Below are 21,427 nucleotides of genomic sequence, written 5' to 3' on the forward strand. Positions count from 1 at the left end.
ACTCCATACCGTTAGGCCATTGGCCCTTTGGTAACAAAGACACAGTTATTGTTATATATACATCTATGTGCAAGGTATAAGGTTTAGTCGTGAACCAAAAATAAACGACAATTAAAATAAAAGAGGAGGGTTATTAAAAGAAATAAAAAAATAAAAAAAATAAAAAAATAAAAAAAATAAAAAATTATCGTTCCTTGCTTGTTTCAACGATCAATTGTGAATTGATGTTTAGATATTTTTTTAACCAAAATTGATTCCAAGTAATACTAACAAGTTATAATATCATTTTTGGTATCTAGTCAAAACAATCTTTTTAACTAGATCTAACCTAACTAACCCTAATCCAAATAACCTCTTAAAATAAGATTAAAAAGTTGAATTAGATTCTTACAATTCCCAAATTATCTAATACTTCTTATAAGCTCCAAATCCTAAAAATATTCGATTTTACGTTTACAACAAGATTAAATCCTAACAAAGAGAGCCAACTCGTTGTTTGTATATAGGTCGAAAAGTTGCATTAGATTTGATACAAGTATTCCTAAAAATATTTAATACATCCCATATAGGTTCGAAAGCCTAAAAATATGTAATTTTATATTTTAAACAAAATTAAATCCTAACAAGGAACCAAATCATTGTTTGTACACAAATTGAAATGTTGCCAATTTTATGGATTTTGCTTTGGAGTCAACACCGTCAGAACGATTACATTGGTTATGGTCTTATGGATGCTCCGCCGGTGGAAGATTGTTGCGGCATGCCACAATCAAATGTCATTTTTGAAATGTGAAAAAAAAACAAATAACAGAGGATATGAAATATTAAATATTAGGAAAATACCCCACAATTCGAAACCCGGTATGAAATGTATCTGATAATTTGAGAAAATAACTAAACATAACGAATTATCGAGATTGCAAAAATAACCCATATTGCAACAATAGAGATCATTTTTGAGTGGTGTGGTTCACGTCTTTTACTAGGATTTTTCTTGATACACAAGGCACAAATCCAACCAAAACACACACACACACACAGAGCTCGATTGAGAAACCTTTCAACAGCCTAACTAATTAACTATCATTGGCTTCCAGTGGCAGACCACTGAATGCTGAAATATTCTTAATCGACTCCTCTTCCATCTCAACCAGCCGTCTGCAGAATGTCTCTACATCTCTTGCTTCTTCCTTCAAAACCAATCTCAACTCCTTCCATTCGTATTCCTCCATCGTGGGTCCCACCACCTTCCCCAACAAGTCCAGCCCTTTCCTATCTACAGACACCACCACTGCATCCTGCACACATGAAACATCAGAGACGCGGAACAGAAATTGCTTTTTTTTTTTTTGTCTTTCGATCTGTGCAAAAAGACGTGAATGCCCTTCTCATTCTTATAATCGAGAAATAGCTCTTAGAAAGACGTGAATGAGTATGGTGTTTGAGATCATACGTAACGTACCTTCACGTTCTTATTCAAGTATGTAGCACAAAAGATTATGAGGGCTCGACGTCTGGCTTCACTTTGATTAATTCCATCAATCAAGCTTCCAGAAAAAACCGCTACAAAAATAGTATAATCATAAAAATCAACTACATTCTCCTTATCCCATATATATAATTTACTTTACTCAAATAGCAATGTATTTTATTTTTTACCCATATAAGTGCATTGCTATACACGTAGGTTGCAATTTCCTTAGAATAAATGCACATGTAAATATCAATATATCATGCATGTGTACAAAAACACTTACACAAGGGGTCAGCCTTTGATTCTTCCATATCCTTCAAATCCACTTCATGACTGTTTCCCTTGCTTTCTATGTAACTGATTGAACTGCATGAAAAAAGACTTATTTTATCAAATGCAAGTCCACATCAGCAATATATGTATCTAAAGGCATATTTTTACCTTGGATTAAACTTATAAATCCTGTATTGTTGATCTTCTTCATTCAATAAGTCTTGGAGATTTTCAGCACGAGATGTAGATCTGAAGTTAGATGAACTCAATATACCAGAAACTGAATAACTGAACTCTTTTATTGCCTCTGCTTCTGATATTATCATCTCTCGAAGGCTCTCTGCAGCTGAATTTGCCTGACACAATTCCATAAATAATACTAGATTTAAACATAAAGACCATCAAAAAATTTTGTCTTGGCTAAAGTTTTTATCATTCTTGAAAGCATGCAAAATTAGTTGCATTAACATATTTTGTTTCAGCTTTTATATTACACAATACTGATAAAACATTCTGTTAATGTCATAGAATCAAAAATGAATCAAGGACTAGTATAGTTAAGGAAGCATGAGAAATGATAAATAGACAACTTATGTTTTGCTTATGAAATTGTACCTTTTTATCACCAAGTGGAAGAACTTCACCAATAAGAGCAATCCGATTAGGAGGCTGTATACGTAAGAGGCTTTTGGTCATTATAATTGGGATTAAGACAAAATAGTTTGGTTTTCAGCACTCTCATTTAACTCTCAGATCACAAAGCTTTGTAGGTTAAAGAAAATTAACTGACCTTCTTCAAAGAATGAAGCAGACTTGCAAGTGACCCTGGTAAGGGACTTGTGACAGCCAATGAGCCACGTTCATCTATAACTGTATTCTTTTTTAGAAAAATACACAAATAAGAACACTAGAAGGGCATATCTAATGATGTACAATTATTCAGATTATGCATTTTTCAAAGAAAGTAGAAAAGATTACCAGCCCTATTCTAGTGTAAATTATATCACTCAGACAGGTTATAAGGAACTTTTATTGACAAACAAGTACAGAGTGGTAAGAAAACGAATTGTTTATGGTCTAATCGATTCATACCACATTATGCAAGTCATCTTCAGGTACCCAAATGTAAGGCCTCCCCTTCTTCACAAAGTATTTAACTTTTGAACTGTAAATTTCTTCCTTGCTGTAAAAGGAAACACACGCACGCACACAAACAAACAAAGCCATAACGATTGATTAATACACTTAAAAATTAGGATATATACACTCATATGATCGCTATAAGATTGCATTACCTAACAAAATCCTAATAATCAAAACAAATAAAATTAGATCGGTACCTTCCAGTAGCATCAGCCTTAACTGTATTGAGACTACCTTGCCAGTTTGACGCCAATATATTCTGCAAAAATACGATCATCACTCTCATACCAATTTGACAGGTGTGGTGTAGAGAGAAATTTTGGTTTATACCTTGCATTTTTCAGCGAATGTTAGAACAGTAGTTCGGCTCCCCTTCACCATATTGAAAAGCGAGTGACGCACACCAACTGTTTGATATAATTACTCGGAGAAAGCAAGCAACGAACATGCACTGACTAAACCGAGCTAGCAAGGCCTGGGGGGTTGAGTCTTCCGCGGAAGTGTGCGTTTGAGAGAGAGAGAGAGAGAGAGAGAGAGAGAGAGAGAGAGAGAGAGAGAGAGATGAGGGTTCAGGGTTTTGCAATAAGCACCATAGCAGGGTGTCGACGGACACAAAGCCCTCTAGGAGAATATCGTAATCATATAATTAAACAACAATTTAACAAATATTTATCTGATTTATTGATAACTAGGAGGATGGTGTTTGGCTTTGCTTTTAAAATCACTTTTTGAACTTTTGATTTTTCTAAAAAGTTCAAAGTTTAAAAAGTTGTTTGGCAATTGAAAAATATCTTTTAAAATAGTTTTTTGAGAAGAAGAAAAATGAGGCTTTTAAGAAGTTAGGTATGTGTGACTTTTGGCAACTTTTGCCTTTTTTCCCTTTCCCCCCTCAAAAGTTTAAACAAATACATTTTAAAACCATCTTTTGGAAAAAGATATGAATCAAAAAGTTCTTTTCTAAAAATGATTTTTTGGTCTGAAAAGTTATCCCAAACACCTGCCAATGGAGCGGGTTTTTGACCCTGATCCGATCCAAACCCTTAACAATTATATGGGTTTGGAGCATAGTTTTTGATGCGTTTACCCGTTAACGATCCGTACCCGCTAACCTTTTTATTAAAAGGGTCGGGTATGGATATCACCGATCCGCTCCATTTATAACCCGTCCCATATAAATTTTGGAAATATAAATTTATATTTTATATTACCTAAAGTTTACATTAAATTTCAATCACAAGTCCAAAGAGAAAAGGCCAAAGACTAAATTGTTTTTACATAGGACTCGACGACTCAACTTCTAGACTTCCAGTCTTCTCCCAAGAGTCATGATTTCAATTCATTTATATTTCATCATGTAATTATCAATTTTATTTATAAATCAATAATGTCATTTATCAACCGAAAGAAAGTTTGTAATTGTTATTCTCCATCAATGCAATCGACGATCAAAAACCAATTGGAAGTAACTAAAATAATGATTTTAATTCCAACAGAAAGTCATCGAGTACATAATGTGTTTTCTAAATCAAAACTTAGTTTTATTTAATAAATGTGATTTTATGATTTAATTAAAATGTGTTTGATTATTCAAAAAACCTACGGGTTACGGGGCGGGTTTGGATATTTGCTGATTAGGTGGATAAGGGTATGGGTTTGATTATTCAAAACCCTACGGGCTACGGAGCAGGTTTGGATCGGATTTTGAAATTTGTTAAAAGGGTTTGGATCAAGGTCGATTCGCTCCAAACCTGCCCCATTGTCAGGTCTATAACTAGGTGTGAAACTCATTTATTACACGGGTTAATTTAAAAAAGATTAAACATTAAAGTGTAAATAGAAAATATTTTTAATGTACAACTTTAAAATAAGGAAAAAATATATTTATTGCAATTTAATATCACACATATTATATGATATTTAATAATTTACATATATAAGTATATGACTTTAATTTTAAAAATTGAAATAAACCAAAAATCGACAAGTGTATAATATTTATTTCAAAAATATCACAAAATGACAATTATCAAAATTCATGATAGATTGACATTTGGCAAAAAAAACCTTCGTTTATTAAAGAGGATTGATAAGTTCAATAAATTTATATTTAGGGAATATAAGAAATCTAATCTTTTTTAACGTGTATTTAAACTCCTAAAAAATTAACAAAAATAACCCTTTGTCCGAAGTAGGCGTTCCGAACTAAAAAAAAAAAAACACTTTTTTGACTGATTTCGGAACAACATTCCGGATTCCGGACCAAAATTTTGGCTTTCGGAAAAGAAAAAAAAAACTTTCAAATTTTAAGAAAAATTCCGAAATCCAAATAACAATTCCAGAACTTGAAAAAAAAATCATTTTTTGCTTGAGTTAACAATAAATTAAACAAACATAGTTATATAAACTATATATAAAATATTAGTCCATAAAATTCAATATTTATTGAAAAACTGTGACATAAAATATTACGAAATATAACATTTAGAATCCTAAAAAAACATATAATCTTTTTGATAATTATTTATAATAAATAAATAAATATAATAAAAACTCCGGAATATAAACACTATTTTAAAATGAGGACATTCCAAAAAAAATAATTATTTTTCAAAAACTGAAAAAAGTTGATTCTTTATTTGAAAACATCGTTTATAATTGTTAGATTACTCAATTTCCCTTATATTTATATACAAGAATAATTTATCTCAATGGGTATAAAAAATAAAATATACGGTAAATTTTACTAAAAGTAATTTTTCACAATGTTAAGTCGTAAAAAAATTATATAAGGTTTTTGTAATAATATATTTAAGAGAAATTAAGTAATCTAACCATATTTTAATGTATTTGAATAAAAAAATTAAAAATAATTATTTTTAGTATTTACTAACCGTTTGGTCCGGAATTAACATTTCAGACCAAGAAAAAAAACACTTTTTCTAATAAAAACGTACATTTCATGTCGAATTCTAGCCCAACATTCCAAACTAAAATTTTGAATTTCGGATAAAAAATACTCACAATTTTCAAAAGATAAGTTCAAAATCCGATAAACAGTTTCAGAATTCCGAGAAAAAAATTGTTTTTTACTTGAATAGTTGAATGTAACATAAATTCTAAAAATGCATAGTAATGTGAATTATATATGATATTAGTACATAAAATTATACATTTTATTGAAACTTGTAACATTAAACACTTTGAAATGTAGCATTCGGAATCCCAAAAAAATATAAAAATATTTCTTTCAAAAAATATGTAATACCCGGAATCTTGAGGAGAACTGTTGGGAGTAAAGCCCCTTTTGGGTTGGACACGACGTGTTTGAGGAACCAACATGGCATGTCTATATTTGAAGAAACGCGAAAATTAATGGACCAACACTGTGTGTTGTGGTATTGTAACATCCGGAATTTCAGGTATTATATTTTATCATTTATTTTTGAGAAAAAAGGGAGGGACTCGACGAGTTGAGTCGCAGACTCGTCGAGTAGGACCGTGAATGCTGACTAGATTAATGAACGGACTCGACGAGTCAGGAAGGATGGACTCGACGAGTCCGCGCTGTGGATTGAAACCCTAATTCTCAGGGTATGTGCCGTATTTAAAGGCCTTTATGGCCTCCATTTGCGGCTACCAGTCCAAAGAGAGATACCCTAGCGATTGTGAGCGAGTTGTGAGAGAGTTTGAGCCTTTTTGATCATATTTGGTGTGTTTTTGCAAAGGAGAAAGTGTTTCCAGCAAGGGGAGGTCAAGAGGATTGCATTTCAGGGGGTTTCCAGCTTGGATCTTCAAGTTTGAGGTGGCTATTCGATCCTATCCTTCTGTTTTGCTTAAGAGCATTGAATTTAGGGTTTTCTATACCCTTTTATGGCTTGTTTAGATGAGTATAGTGTCCCATTGAGAGCTAAACTCCAGATCTGGACCTTTTGAGGTCCAGAGAGCCTGAACCATGCTGCTTTTTGTGGTTCTATGGAGGAAATGGACATAGGTTGCCATGTTAGAAGAGATTTCACCAAAATAAGCCTAAAGTGTCTTGCATGTGCACCAAGATTCGACCTTTACGTGTTTATTGGTCATGGGGAAGTCATATCTATAGATTAGAGAAGCAGATCTGACCTCAGGAGGTCAGATGAGTGTTTTCATGGGAGGAACTCGTCGAGCCCATAAGGGACTCGACGAGTCGAGTCGGGTTGCCCCGCGATTCGCGGCCTGTGACAACCCGTTGAGTGTGGGGTTGTCAGCGAGTCGAGAGAGGACCAGGGACAAAGAGGACACGCATGAACTCGTCGAATCACACGAGTGCACTCAACGAGTCTGGTCAAAGTTTAACCATTGACTTTTGTTGACTTTTAGGGTTTAGTCAGTGTTTGGACTTATGAGCCATTAGAGGGGTAGAATGGTCTTTTACCCTTCTTAGAGAACTTATAGAGAGGGGTTAGCCTAGCCTTTAGAAGTTGTATTAATTAGAGTAATTATTTATGTGAGTGGGCGCAGGCTGGTGCATTATTTCAGAGTCCGAGGTTTATCGAGTTATCTGAGGTAAGTCTTCTCACTATACTTTACCTAGAGTGGTAATTAGAGTTATGTGAAAGAGTATATTGTATGCTATGTGTTATCTATATTATTTTGTGCTATATGTGATTCGGAGTTTACAGAGTTAGGACCGAATGGTCCACAGAGTTAGGACCGAATGGTCCACAGAGTTAGGACCAGAGGGTCCACAGAGTTATGGGACTGGAGGGTCCCACTGAGAAACTGTGACCAGAAGGTCATACAGAGTTATAGCCTCGAGTGGCTAATATGTGTTGCATGTTGTAACATCCCAAAAATACAGGCCAAAAATTTCATTTTTAAATACGTCATTATAAAACCAACAGTGTAATAAAACATCTGTAATATCATGTCATGTCAAAACCAAAGTAGAAATAATCAAACGTGTTATCATAAAATAATATCAGAGTGTAATCCCAAAGATCTCATGTGCGGAAAACCATAGTGTGATGCGCTGCGATCAAGCCGGCTCCTTTCCTTTAAACACGAAGTACCTGAAACCAAACTGAAAACCGTAAGCACGAAGCTTAGTGAGTTCCCCCATCATACCACATACCACACAATCACATAACATACATACTGCCAGGCATTTCTGGGGTGCCCGACCTACCCGGTACGGCCTTTCTGGGGTGCCGACCTACCTGTGTCAAGCCATTATGGGGTGCTGACTACCCATGTCAAGCCATTCTGGGGTGCTGACTACCCTTCGGTCCTAACGACTGAACCTCGGGGACTATTTCACCCCCTACTACTACTACTACTACTATCACATATCATAACATAACAGATTATCAGACATATCTGGGGTGTCTGAACTACCCTTCGGTCCTAACAACCGAACTAGGGGACTGCTGCCCTCCTACTACCTCTAACTCATATAACAAATCATGCTAACATATAAACATAACATCACATATTGTCAGACGTATCTGGGGTGTCTGACTACCCTTCGGTCCTAACAACCGAACTCTACTACTATCACACATAACATATCTTGCCAGCATATAACATATCAGGTAGTAGCAAACCTAGATGATATCACAAAGACAATCATCTAACATACAACTCCTACTGGTGGGCCGGCATTGTGGTCGTAGACCCACCGCTACTGGAAGGTAACTCACCTCACACTGATGAAGTCCCGAAGACACAATCCCACACTTGCTGAAGTCCCCCAGACTCGATCCCAGCTGCTGGCTGACAGATTCCCGAACTGTCAACACCAAAATAAGACCCAATTAATAATTGGGTCCCAATACATAACCATAAACACTTACTTTGGATAATTACATTCCCCCAAGCTTGGCTTATTTAAGCCCAATGCCCAATCCGTAGGCCCAAAGTCAACTAGGAATCAAAGCCCAACACATGGCCCAATTTTCCAAATTGGGCCTAGGCATATACATGGTCTCATTCTGAGGCCCAACGTCATATAATCATTAAGGCCAAAACTATGGCCCATCTATGGCCCAATTTTCCAAATTGGGCCCAAGCCCCTTACATGGGCCTTACCCTAGGCCCATTAAATTATTCTAGTCTAACTGCTTGATCTTGGATAGCCCATTTAATAACCCAATCATCAAGGTCCGAAAGAAGGGCCCAACGATAAACCCAAATGAGATTAGGGTTTCACATAAAATGACAATTGGGGTTAGGTTTCCTACTTAACCCATTAAGGACTTAATCCATAAAGTCCATTATCGCTTAGATTAATCTTTGCCAAAGTTTATTATTTAATATCTCAAGTTATTAAATAATTCTTGTGTGTGTGACCCGATTAATTCTTAAAGTTAGGGTTTCATTGGCATTAGGGCTTTCCAAACCCTAATTAGGGTTTCCAACCCAATACTAGCCCATTTATTAATTTGTTGGGCTTTTAGATCGATTAGGGCTTTATTGGGCCTATTAAGCCCACTAAAAATATTATTAAGCCCATTAGGGTTTTGTTAGGTCCATTAGAGTCCATTAAGCTTCATTAGGCCCATTAGGGTTTTAGTCACATGTCCAATCATCCAAACGAGTCCAAACACCATCAAAGCACACCGCCACCCGACACGGCGGCCGGTGGCGGCAGGAGGCGGCAGCCACTGCCCTACGGTGGTGGTTTTTAGCTTCTTTTCATTATTTTTCTTTCCGGTTACAATTACAATACTTTTATCCAAAACTAAACACACACACTAACTAACACTCACACATAAACACAGTGGTGTATGGTGGCAGCCACCACCTCACGGTGGTGGTGATGCCTTTTCCGACCAAATAAACACCCACACCTCTCCATTAAGTTAAACACCCACATCGATGCTTCTAATCTGCGAGATACACCCCATCCACCCTCCCGGTAGCCTACGACGGCGACATCAGAAGTTTTAGGACGACAGCCACCACCTCACGGTGGTGCCGGTGGCTTCTCTCAATTCCCCGTCAAGCAGCAAAGCCCCCCATGCAAATCTTGAAGCAGAAATCACACACACCTACACAAACTCACAGAAAACACACACATGCGCGTTTCCTTGCCTGCAAGTGGCGGCGTACGGTGGCGGTGGTGACACGGAAAGGTGGCAGCAGTACACCCGGCTGGCTAGAAGTGGACCCAACCACCCCTTATGTTATGGTGGCATCCGACGGATGGAGAGTAACCGGAGCGTCAAATCGCTTGGAGCTACGCCGACAGAAGAAGGAGGCGCTGCATGAGCCCCCGACGACGACCGAAGAAGCAACAACTCCGGACAGCAACAGGGACGTTGGCTGTCGTCCAAAACCTCACCATATCGGAGAAGGAGAGGGGAGGGGTCAGGTGGTAACAACATCGGAGACGAAGAACGAGGATGGTGGCGGCTGCTCTTGTTCAATTAGGTTTAGGGTAAGGGAATGTAACAGGAAGAAAGAAGGCGTCGGGTTTAAATCCCGCTCCAAATCAAACCTTTGCCCACTTTACAAGTTTGGTCCTTCCCCATGCAAAACTTTTCAACTAAGGTCCGAAACTTACCATTTAAACCCTGCCCCTGAAGACTTTTACTAAATAAGTCCGAATTTTACAAAACATCCCCTGATTTCATAAAATCCTTTCATCTTAGGCACAATATTTACCAATTATACCCTTGCTTCCATATTTCCACTCAAATCTGATCCCTAATTTAACAAATAGCCCCTTAGCCCCAAATTCTCCTCAAATTGAGTCCGGAATTTACCATTTTAAGTCCCAATAGTTTGCCGAGTGGTCCTTCTCTTCACAAATACATACCCAATCAACCCGAACTTACATTTTAACCCCCAAATCTCTAAAATTATAACGATTAGATCCACGAGATCAACACCTTGCTAAATAATTATCGATTTTAGGGCTACTATTCGCTCATTATTTTATTTATTGATTTAATAAATAAACGGGGCTTTACACATGTGGTATTTTGGGGAACTCGCTAAGCATTTATGCTTACAGTGTTTGGTGTTATGTGTTTCAGGTACCAGTGAGGATCGCGGGAAGGCGCCGGCATGATCAGTACACACATGAGGAGTCTTTATACTTTACGGTCTTGGGTTGTGTTATATGGATTGATATGTGAAACGATGAGATTTTATAATATTTATGAATGAAAATATGTTTTTAAAATGTGAAAAATTGTTTGTAAAATTACGGTGTTACAGGTATCTTAACACGGCGTGTTGGCAGCTAGGAAGGAAACCCTAATTTTAGGGTGTTGCATCCTATTTAAAGGTCTTAAGTCCTTATGTGTAGCCTCCTTACCAGCCTCCATTGCCACTCAAACCCTAATTAGTTCCTTAAGCTTTCTTGGTGGTGTTCTTGAGCCTTGAGTGGATTCGTGTGGTTATTTTTCTCATTTCTAAAAGAAGCTTTGAAGATTGAAGGTGCTTAGCTTGGAAGGAAGATCATAGATCCACAATCTCTCCACTTCTTGCAGTCTCTTTGAGGTATCAAGTTTTCATCTTGACTTGTGTTTGATGATTTCTCTTATTGGCTAGTTATTATGATTTTTGGTCTCCTTTTTCAGATGTATGGACGAGTTGGGTTGTTTAAGGGATTGTTCTTTCATATATGAGTTTGTTTTGGTATCCTTAAGCATAAAGGTGCAAGCTTTATGTGAAGAATGGTGTCATGCATGCTTCAAGCCCTCTATTGAGTCCCTTTTTAGCTTAAGAGCTTCATTTAGTCATGTAGGGACATAAAGTTGGCAACTTTACGTGATAATCCAGCTCAAAGAGGTCGGATCTATGTTTTGGGGCCATGCCTTTATGGATTAAGTGCTTAATGGCTGAGTTGTTGAATCTCGGGAAAACACGGCGTGTTTGCAAGCCAACACGACATGTTGGCTAGGGATTTCCCGATTATCTGGATACAAGAGCACAACGTGTCCAAGGGGCAACACGGTGTGTTTGGTCAACATGGGTTGTTGACTTTGACTTTGACAAGGAGTTTGATCAGGTTTGACCATGAGTTATGTTGGGTTATGTTTGGGCATTAGGGTAAGGCCCGTATAAGGGGTTTGGGCCCAATTTGGAAAGTTGGGCCAAGTATGGGCCTTGAGAGATTAATTGGTTTTGGGCCTTTTAGATTTCGAGTTTAGGCCTCAGTCTTGGACCAAGCTAGGTTAGGGGTAAAATGGTATTTTTTTACCCCAAGTATGGATTTTTGGATTATAGACTTGGAACCCAATTGTTAATTGGGTGTTTTTTTTTATGATGACAGTTCGGGGAGCTGTCAGCCAGCAGGCAAGGATCATCTGTGTGATTCGGTAGTGCGTGGTGAGTCTCCTCACTATGTTTAGCGGGTCGAAGGCACCAATGCCAGCCAACGGTTTTATGTTAGGATGCTAGATGTCTGTTAGACTCTTGCACGTTGTATATGATGATATGCCTACCGAGAAAGGCTCGATGCCAGGCGGGGCCTAATGAGGATATCGTATGTTAGTTATCAGTATGTGTCTTTATGAATACCGAGTGACGCCCGATGCCAAACGATGTATGGTATGTTGTAATCTTTGTGATTATTGCATGTGCTAGTATGATTTTATGTTTATATGGTTATATGGTTATCGGGCGGGGCTCGATGTCGGGCGAGGCCCGATGACTGGAACATATGTTAGTGTTTATGATCATTTTATATGTTAGCATGATTATGTGATATATTGTATGTGTATAGTAAGCGAGGCCCAGTGATAGACGAGGCCTGAGAATAAGATATTTGTAACCGGAGCGGGGCTCGATGTCGGGCGGGGCCCAAGGCTGAGTGGGACTAAAGACTGGACGAGGCCCGATGGAGGGCGGGGGCCCAATATGTGATTTATGTATGTGTGGTATGAGGTATCTTGGGGAGCTCACTAAGCTTTATACTTACGATTTTCGGTTTATGTTTCAGGTACTTTGGTTTTCAAACGAAAGAGCTCGGGATGGTTGCAGGGCACACACACCACATGTTTCTGCATTCTGTGATTTACTTTGATTTGATGATGTTTTACTAAATCTTGATAACCATGGTTTCATGGAAATGATATGGATTAATGATTTATTAATTTACAAACGAAAATTTATGTCATTTCTTTTGAGACGTTACAAGTTGGTATCATAGCCTTGGTTTGAGGGATCCGGACACACCCTCAAGTGTGTTTGAACTCAACCTGAGGATTTGGTAAAGTTTTTCAAAAAAGAAATATATTTTTAGAAAGGGATTTTTCTAAAAGAAGAAAGGGTGTGGTGCGTGCAATCAGCCGAACTCAAGTAAGTTTCTAGCAAAATACCCATACACGATATCTGTTACGATTTTATTTATGAATCTATGAATCAAATGCTAGTTAGGACTAAGGATCTGCTCATATTTGTATGGTAGAATGATAGGATAAATGTCTTTGTATGCCTATTGTTTGAGCTCATAGGCTTGCATGCTAGCTCTGATTAGCCAGGGATAGGTTGGCATGATATGTGATGTCTGGTAGTCTGGGAAACATGGGATGTTGGATTGGGTATAATTTGTATGCGTAAGGCAATCAATATCGGGAGTGGGAGCTCCTAGTTTGAGTATTTGGGATTGAATGCTCGTGATTATTCTGTGGTTTTGAGTGTTACTACACGAATGTTGCTTGCTTTGTGCTTTGTGGAACTCATAAGTGATGTAAGTTAGCTATTGACTGCATATGTCTGGTCACGTGTGGCATAGGTTGGATAATCTCAGAGTGATGGATTTGAGTATTTGACCCTATTGCGCAACTCTCGTTTGAGTCTAACTGTTGTAAGGATGATTCTGTTACTTGATGGATAATCTAAACTTCGGTGTATGTGATTGTGTTCATGAGCTAGCTAACTGACATTATGAGGAATTCTTTAACAAGTGATGGCAAGGTGAGGCCGGGAACCTAGGAAAGCCTAGGGATTGCTTCAGTGGGGTTTGTTGTGTCGATTAGCGAGTGTTGGTGTATGGATTGAGAAGGTGACGTAGAGGATTCAGGAGGATTCGTAAGTAAAGTACGGATAGGTGTGGAAGGTAGTATTGGGCCCATACTACTGGAAGCACAGTATCCATACTCAAATCGAGGAGAGTCTTAGAGAATCTAGGAAACCTGTGGGATGAGGATTATTGGGTATATTCAGATCGTTTGCATATTGTTTTTGGTATGGTGTTGAGCACTCGGGAATAGGGTTCGGGTTCTGGTTCCGGCTCAGTAGCAAGTACTGAGCCAATCGGTACGCTGGCGCGACAGTTCACCTTATCGGAGATTAATTTATAAACTAATACTTCGATTAATACATGATAATATTCAAATAGATATTAAATTAAACATACATTAAATTTCAATGGGTTGGTAGGTTGAAAACGGGTTGACAATTTTTACCAAACCCAACCTATTTAATTAAATGAGTTAGACGGGTTGACCCGTTTAACTTAAATGGGTTGAAAATATCAACCCGACCCACTAATTTTGGGTTGGGTTCGGGTTGGGTCGATTTTTGTCTGCTCTAGTGTGAAGTATATATTATAACTTGATGATGATTAAGACGTCAATAGTAGAGTCAACTTTAACTTCTTAAGTTTGAATTATAATTTTTGCTGTTACAGACCATAAAAAATAAGAAGAAAACATCTTAATTTGAAAAAAAAAATCATTTTGATCATGTACAACCAAATACATAAGATCACAAATGAATTATTATGAGTATGTTTTGTCTAATTTAAAATGAATTGATAAATGATGATGCTTTAAGAGAGTTTTTGTAACTTACGGTACTTGATTTAAAGTTAATAGACTAATTTTTGATACCCGGGGTATAGAAAAAAACTTAAGAAGTGAGAACGGGATCACTTTTTTACGTGTAGGATCTTAAAATCGTAAGCTTTTAAGATTAAAATTGTCACACCCCCGAACCAGACGGCGGAAACGTCCGGGGGCTGTTGTGACTCAATTGAATACCATCACAATGAATATACATGAAACATAACATCATACAATACCAAGCATTGGAATATTACAACTGGTAGCGTTTACATTCAGTACATAGTCTCAAAACATTACATTCTCAAAAGTAGATTGTTCAATACTAGTTAAACAACAACAAGACATCACTGAGTACATTTTTCCCTTCGGTTTACCAGTTACCTAAGAATACAAGTATTTTGAAAAACGTCAACATATGAAATGTTGGTGAGTTCATAAGTAATGTTTGAAATATAGTGGTTTGTATTGTTTCAAAATCACCAGAAAATCCGATATTTTCTGAAAAGAACTTAGTATAAAAAGTGTGAAGATCCGTAAGTATGCTTGTTTGTTTCTATAAATGTAAGAATACGATTTGTAAGACTCGGTATGTAATTCGGAGGTGTATTAATTGAAAACCCTAGGAAAACCCGACGTTTCCCTATTACTTTGCATTAAATAATTTACGTTTTGTTTCTTCGTTACGACAGGTGTATTCGTTGAGCTCCGGAGACGTTGGATTAATAGTGGATTGTGAATTGTTGTAACGTACGTTAATGAAAACGACCAATTGACAACCGTACAAACGATCCCTTAGGCGTCGCTCGCACTTATTCACATAACCCAACCCCCCCGGACTCATGTAGCCCCACGACCGAGGGGAAAAGAAGAGGGTGCGAAACCCCGGTAATTCCCTACGTCGTTCAAGGCTATAGTGAATGCGAAGGGCCCTTAGCCCAACTCGCATTGGTGAATTCTCGACTTTGCTAGCAGTATCGAAGGACCCTTGGGGACCAGCAACACGTTTGCCATTGAAAGTCCTTTTACACGAAATTAAGTCGTATTAGACCCAACTACATGTAAGCAAATTTCCTTCGGGCCTAAAGATCATGCCATTGGGCTAGCTAGGCCCAACAAACATGATTTGAAACTTTTGGGCCCAAAGACGGTGTATCGACGTCTGGTGTATTCCCGCATGTGTATTGAGTTCCCGAGAGTTTCATGTGTGTATTGAAGTGTCGTCGCGTTAGTAGTTTCAGATTTGTTATTGATTCGAGACCGAATCAATTCGTTTGATAACGATTTTGGTGTTGAAGGTGTATTATAATTTGCCGATAGTCGAGATGTTAGAATTTCATCATGACGGATTTATTATTTACAACTTTAGGATGTTTCATTATTGCAGCCCCTTTTCTTTTGGATAATTTACACATTTAACCCTTTATATAAAATAATTTCTATTTTAGTCCTCAAACTATTTTTCTTGACACTTTAGTATCAAAACTTGTAGAAAAGTTATTTTTCAGCCCAAAGTTATTTGAAAAACAGTTTTAGTCCACCAAAAGAAAATTTTCTCGGCTAGAACCCTTAATTTCGCAGTTTTTACACTTTTGACCCAAAATAGAATATTTTTGCATTTTTGGTCCCTTTTAAATGTGAAAAGCATTTTTAACCTTTGAAATGGACTTGGGACACTAGTAGTCCCCTGTTTTACAGAAAAACGCAATTTCAGCCCCTCAACTTTGGATTTTTCGCGTATTGGGCCTTATTGGGCCAAAAAGTTCCCTTTTAGCCCATTAAGTTTAGAAATTTACATTTTAAACATTCTAAAGTGTATATTTCTGGAAAATTACTATATGAAACTGTTTGGACACATCTTAACCTCCAGAATTTGTATTTTGACGTTTTGGGCCCTTAAACTTCATGTTTTTAACATTTTAAGTCCAAAAATGTGATTTTTAGCCCAAGATGTTCATCTAAACCAAGTTGGCTATTTTTCTAGAAATGATTTGTGTATAGCAATATGTTTAACACTTGTTTCATACATCCTAATGCAAATCTCGATTTTAAGGGCTTTTTGACTAGTTTCAACACCATAATCACATATAAACATGTATATAAGCATAGAAATCATACAAAGCATACATATACTCATAGATCTACACATTTGCTTGTATTCCCCCCCCCCCCCACAAAAATTGTAAAAACCGAAAAATAGGGGGTATGAAGCTCACCTTTGGGTGTGGTTTCGGTTTTGGAGAAAAGATGGAAGAAAATGAGGTGATTTTCGGCCCTAACACACTTTGATGAAGATCTCGGCCTTGAGGTGTTTCTAGGATGCAATATCATGAGTTTGAATGAATTAAGTGGTGATTTTTGGATGAAATGAAGTAGCTAGTTTAAGGATCTAAGAGATTTCTTACCTTAGATGTTGATTTTTGTGTAAAAATCCTCTTGATTTCTCCTTAAATCTCGAAATATGGATGAGTTATGAGTGAGTTTCCTTGAGAGAAAAGTGTGTGAATTGTGTGTGTGTGTGTTGGAATCGGTCGAGAATGAGAGAGAGGGAGAAGAAGAGAGTGGTTTGCATGGAGAGATGAGATGTGCATGGATGTTTGAGGTGTAAAACTTGGATATCCCCCATACAAAAGTGAGGTGTCATGCCAATAGTCCACTTCCTCTTCTTGGGCTTGTCTTGGGCCGAGATTTGGAAAGGAAGAAAAGATTTTTGGGCTTTATTGCCCCTAAGCCCATATTATAGTTAGTTTGGATGATTTTTGGCCCAAACAAAAATATAATATGATTTTTTACACTTTGTTGGGCTAGTTTGAGTTAATTATGATTCATAATATTTAATTTATTTCATTCTAGGCCCAATATGGCCCAAAATGTTGAAATAAATAAATGTGGGTCCAATTAGAGCCCATTTAAAGGTTCTAATCCCATGATAGTCAAATTGGAAGCTTATTGGCCCATTGAGTCCAATAAGGAAGTCCTAGTCCAAAATGGACCTAAACAAGAACTTCTAGGGTTTCCAATTGCTTATTGACTATTTGTAGCACTTGTATGGTGTATTTGATTGAAATTCTGTTGTCATAGAGTAAGCATCATACATGCTCTTTGAGTTTTTTTGATTCTACATTTTACTTGAGTGTAGTGATTACAAAACACAAAATTTCTAGTTGTGACAAAAATCGAGATTTTAACAACAGATTACTTAATTTCCATAGTTTTAAATATTTGATATTAAAACAATAATATTTTAATTAAATTCTGGAAAAATTAATTGTAACATTAATGGTTTAGAATGTCATAAATCGCCATGATAGTTTTTGAATTGTAGAACTTAGGTGTTCTTTCTGCCAAACTACAATACTAACATCAAGGAGCTGTGACCACCAGGTCCAAGCGACCACGACCTTTCAATCGTCGGTCCGAAAAGATCTAAATTATGGATGATGATGATTTGCTTTGGAGCTATTCTACAAATCGAGGCTCATAAGTTCAATTGTTTGAAAGAGATTGACATATAATGTATCTTCAGATGAATTACGAGATATTGCCGTCAAGATATGAGGGTCAAGAGATAAATTGTCTTACACTTGCTTACTTTGTCATATCCAGTCTCCACATCCTCCATGCACTAGATCATGTGAGCTTTCGTCACCTATTTCCCTGATATGTAATAATTTGTTCTCGTTTATTAGTGAAAAGTTGTGATTTTTGAACTGATATTGTTGAATTAGGATTATTTGTTGCTTGAAGTAATCTAATCTTAGTTTTTGCATGTTCCTCAATAGCAATTGACTTAGAAGTTAATTACCCAGTTGGCTGAATAATAACATTATGAAGTTATTATTCTTGTGGCCAATGTTTAATTAATACATGTGTTGATGTATCTGATTCTACTACTAAAAAATGGTGTGCTTAATACAATACCAAAAGATGAATTTTATCCAAGGAAAATTGATTAAAAGAGCAACATACTTTACCTTTTCTACAAATAGAGGTTGTTCACTTTATTTTTACCTATTATAATAACATACTTGTGCTTTTATACCCATTATAGCAACATACTTATACTTTTTACCAATACTAACAATATGTACATATGATAATAGTAGCATACTTGTAGTTTGCTACTAATATAGGCAACTAATGTAACTTATTATATGTAATAAAATGCAAACACGTTTCCCTTATGTGGTGTAACGCCCACAGATTTGGGCTACTCAATTTAGAGATAATAAACGTTAAAAATGACTTTTGATATAAGATTATTTATGACAAACATTCTTACAAAATTTATAATATATGTGACACATATTTCGTACGTATAAAGAACACTAAAATCTGACTTCGTATGAATAAGTTACGCTTCGAAGTTTCACGATTAAACCAACACGGCTCTGTGTATCGTAAAAGTGAATTTTCGATAAAATACTTTTTAGCCTAAGAGATCCAAATAAAAGTTGTAGTAGCCGTTAAACCGAGAGCGTATATATAGAGGACATCTAAATCTGACTTCATTACAGAAAGTTATGATTTTTTCTAAAATTCGACATAGTAGTGTATATCTTAAAAATCGAATTTTAGATCATACGATTTTTAGCCGAAATAATCTAAATGAGAATCGAATATCTCGTTAGTAGGAGTCCGTCGATATACAGACAGTCGCGAATAGAAGTCGGACGAGAGAGTTATGAATTTTTAATGGACTTTAACAGTCTAAGCCTATTAAAAAAATAAAACTTTTAAAAATTATATGCGCGTGGATATTAAACTTGTCAAAAACGAAGCTCGTATGAATCAGTTATGAATTTTCTATGATTTTATAAAAATTTGTGTGCAGTCGCGCACACATACAAGATGTGTGGCGTGCATCGACAACCCACGAGATTGTGACACATGTCAATGTTAGATGAATGACACGTCACACGCCCCGACAGGGTGCACAACGCGCCCCGACAGGGTGCACAACGTACATTGCTTTTTCGACTATATATACTCACCTTCGTATAAACTTTTGTCCTCACATGCCTATACGCCCTCTCTCTCAATATTCGTCGACTTATAGCCATTTTACCTTAGTTCTTAGTATTCTGGCGAAGCCCTGTGACCTTAAGTGTCCGACAAATAGTAGTCATCAAGTAGAAACTCTACCAGTACAATTATCGAACTTTTGTCTAGGGAATCCTTGTAAGTTAAATTACACTCTTTTATTGTAACGTTCGCAGATCCGGGCTAGTCAATTTAGAGGTAATAGGGGTTGAAAACGAATTTTTGACAAAATATTATTTAGAATAAATAATCTTAACCAAGTTGTAGAATATTTCACAAGGTTTCCATACATATAAAGAACGCCGAAATCCGAGTTATAATGAAGAAATTATGGTCCGTCGAAATTTTACGGCAAAACCGGCACGACACGGGGAGACGTAAATAGTGAATTTAAGATAGAGGACTTTTTAGCCTTAGTGATCTAAACCAAAGTTGTAGTATACGTTAAACCAAGAACATCCATAAAAAGAACGCCCAAATCTGACTTCGTATGTGGAAGTTATGATTTTTCTAAGATTCGACTTAGCAGTGCACGACCCGAAACTCGAATTTTAGTTCGAGCAGTTTTTGGCTTACGCGACCTAAATGAGAGTTGAATATCTCATTAATAGGAACTCAACGGTAAAAAGATAGACGAAAACGGAGTCCGTATGTAGGAGTTACGAATTCTTCGCGGTCATTTAACAGTTTAAACACCTCCTACTGTTAAATTTAAGACCGGTCGAGAATTAGCCGATGGAGTCTAAATGAAAGTTGTAGATCTTGATTTTACGTACGCGTTGAAAAAAATAATATAAAAAACGGAGCTCGTATGCGAGAGTTATGATTTTTCTAAGTTTGAATGCTGATACGCGATAGGGGGTGACGTGACACCACTAGAATTGGACACGTGGCACCACCAGAAGGCCACCACATGCCCCAACTCGGCGAGTAGGTCCTCCTACTCAGCGAGTCCATCAGGATCACACTATAAATATATGTGTCGGGTTCCATTCATTCTCACACCTTTCCTCTTCCACTTTCTCTCTCTAAACTCTTTCTCTAGCTCCCCTTAAGCCCCCTAAAGTCTAGGTAAACACCTAGCACCTGAAGGAAGCCCCGAGGCTCCCAGAGTCCCGAGAAAAGAGCCTTTCGGCTCAGGAGCGTTGCTCCAGCGAAGACTGGTTTTCGAGAAAACCCGCTGTAAGTGAGCTGTACCTATCCTATCTTTAGTATATAATAGTAATAATAGCTAGACTATTAAATTAGTCTCATCAAGCGTTAGACTAAACTCTAGTGGTAATGATACTAGGTTTCGTCAAGGGATAATTATTTTAAGAGCAACGAAGTGCTGTCCGAGTGCCGACTCACCACCTTATCAAGTGAGTGCATGGTCCCTTTCATCTTACACATAGATATGGATTATTTTATATAAACTACGTGCTATGTGTGAATATTATATGTATAATTGCTATCTATGCTGCATGAATGATTTTATACATGTTTTAAATGATTTAAACTGTATATTTATATCTACTAATATGTTGGGATAAAACATGGGTAGATGAAATAGTTGGTGCGTGATGAAATAAAGTAATGAGAGATAGGTGATGATAATTAGGTGATGATAGATAGGTGATGATGAATCGGTGATGTAGGATACTACAACCTTGTCCGACAATTTGGAGATGTAGTCATCTACCAGAGTATAGATGGTGACCACAGACTATTATAGACA

The 21,427-nt window shown here is 37.0% G+C and overlaps 1 protein-coding gene across 1 annotated transcript; it reads right to left on the reverse strand.

Annotated features, from left to right (window-relative positions):
• Positions 1-850: 850 nt before the first annotated feature.
• On the reverse strand, positions 851-3,515 carry LOC111905731 (uncharacterized). Its single transcript, XM_023901457.3, has 9 exons — positions 3,221-3,515; positions 3,088-3,149; positions 2,840-2,930; positions 2,538-2,624; positions 2,363-2,416; positions 1,916-2,103; positions 1,758-1,840; positions 1,463-1,563; positions 851-1,298 (listed from the first exon to the last, which is right to left on the reverse strand). The coding sequence occupies exons 1-9, from the start codon at positions 3,269-3,271 to the stop codon at positions 1,077-1,079; spliced, it is 939 nt and encodes a 312-aa protein (XP_023757225.1). The 5' UTR covers positions 3,272-3,515; the 3' UTR covers positions 851-1,076.
• Positions 3,516-21,427: the final 17,912 nt, after the last annotated feature.

Source organism: Lactuca sativa, chromosome 2 (genome assembly GCF_002870075.4).
Source record: "Lactuca sativa cultivar Salinas chromosome 2, Lsat_Salinas_v11, whole genome shotgun sequence".
Taxonomy (NCBI): Eukaryota; Viridiplantae; Streptophyta; class Magnoliopsida; order Asterales; family Asteraceae; genus Lactuca; species Lactuca sativa.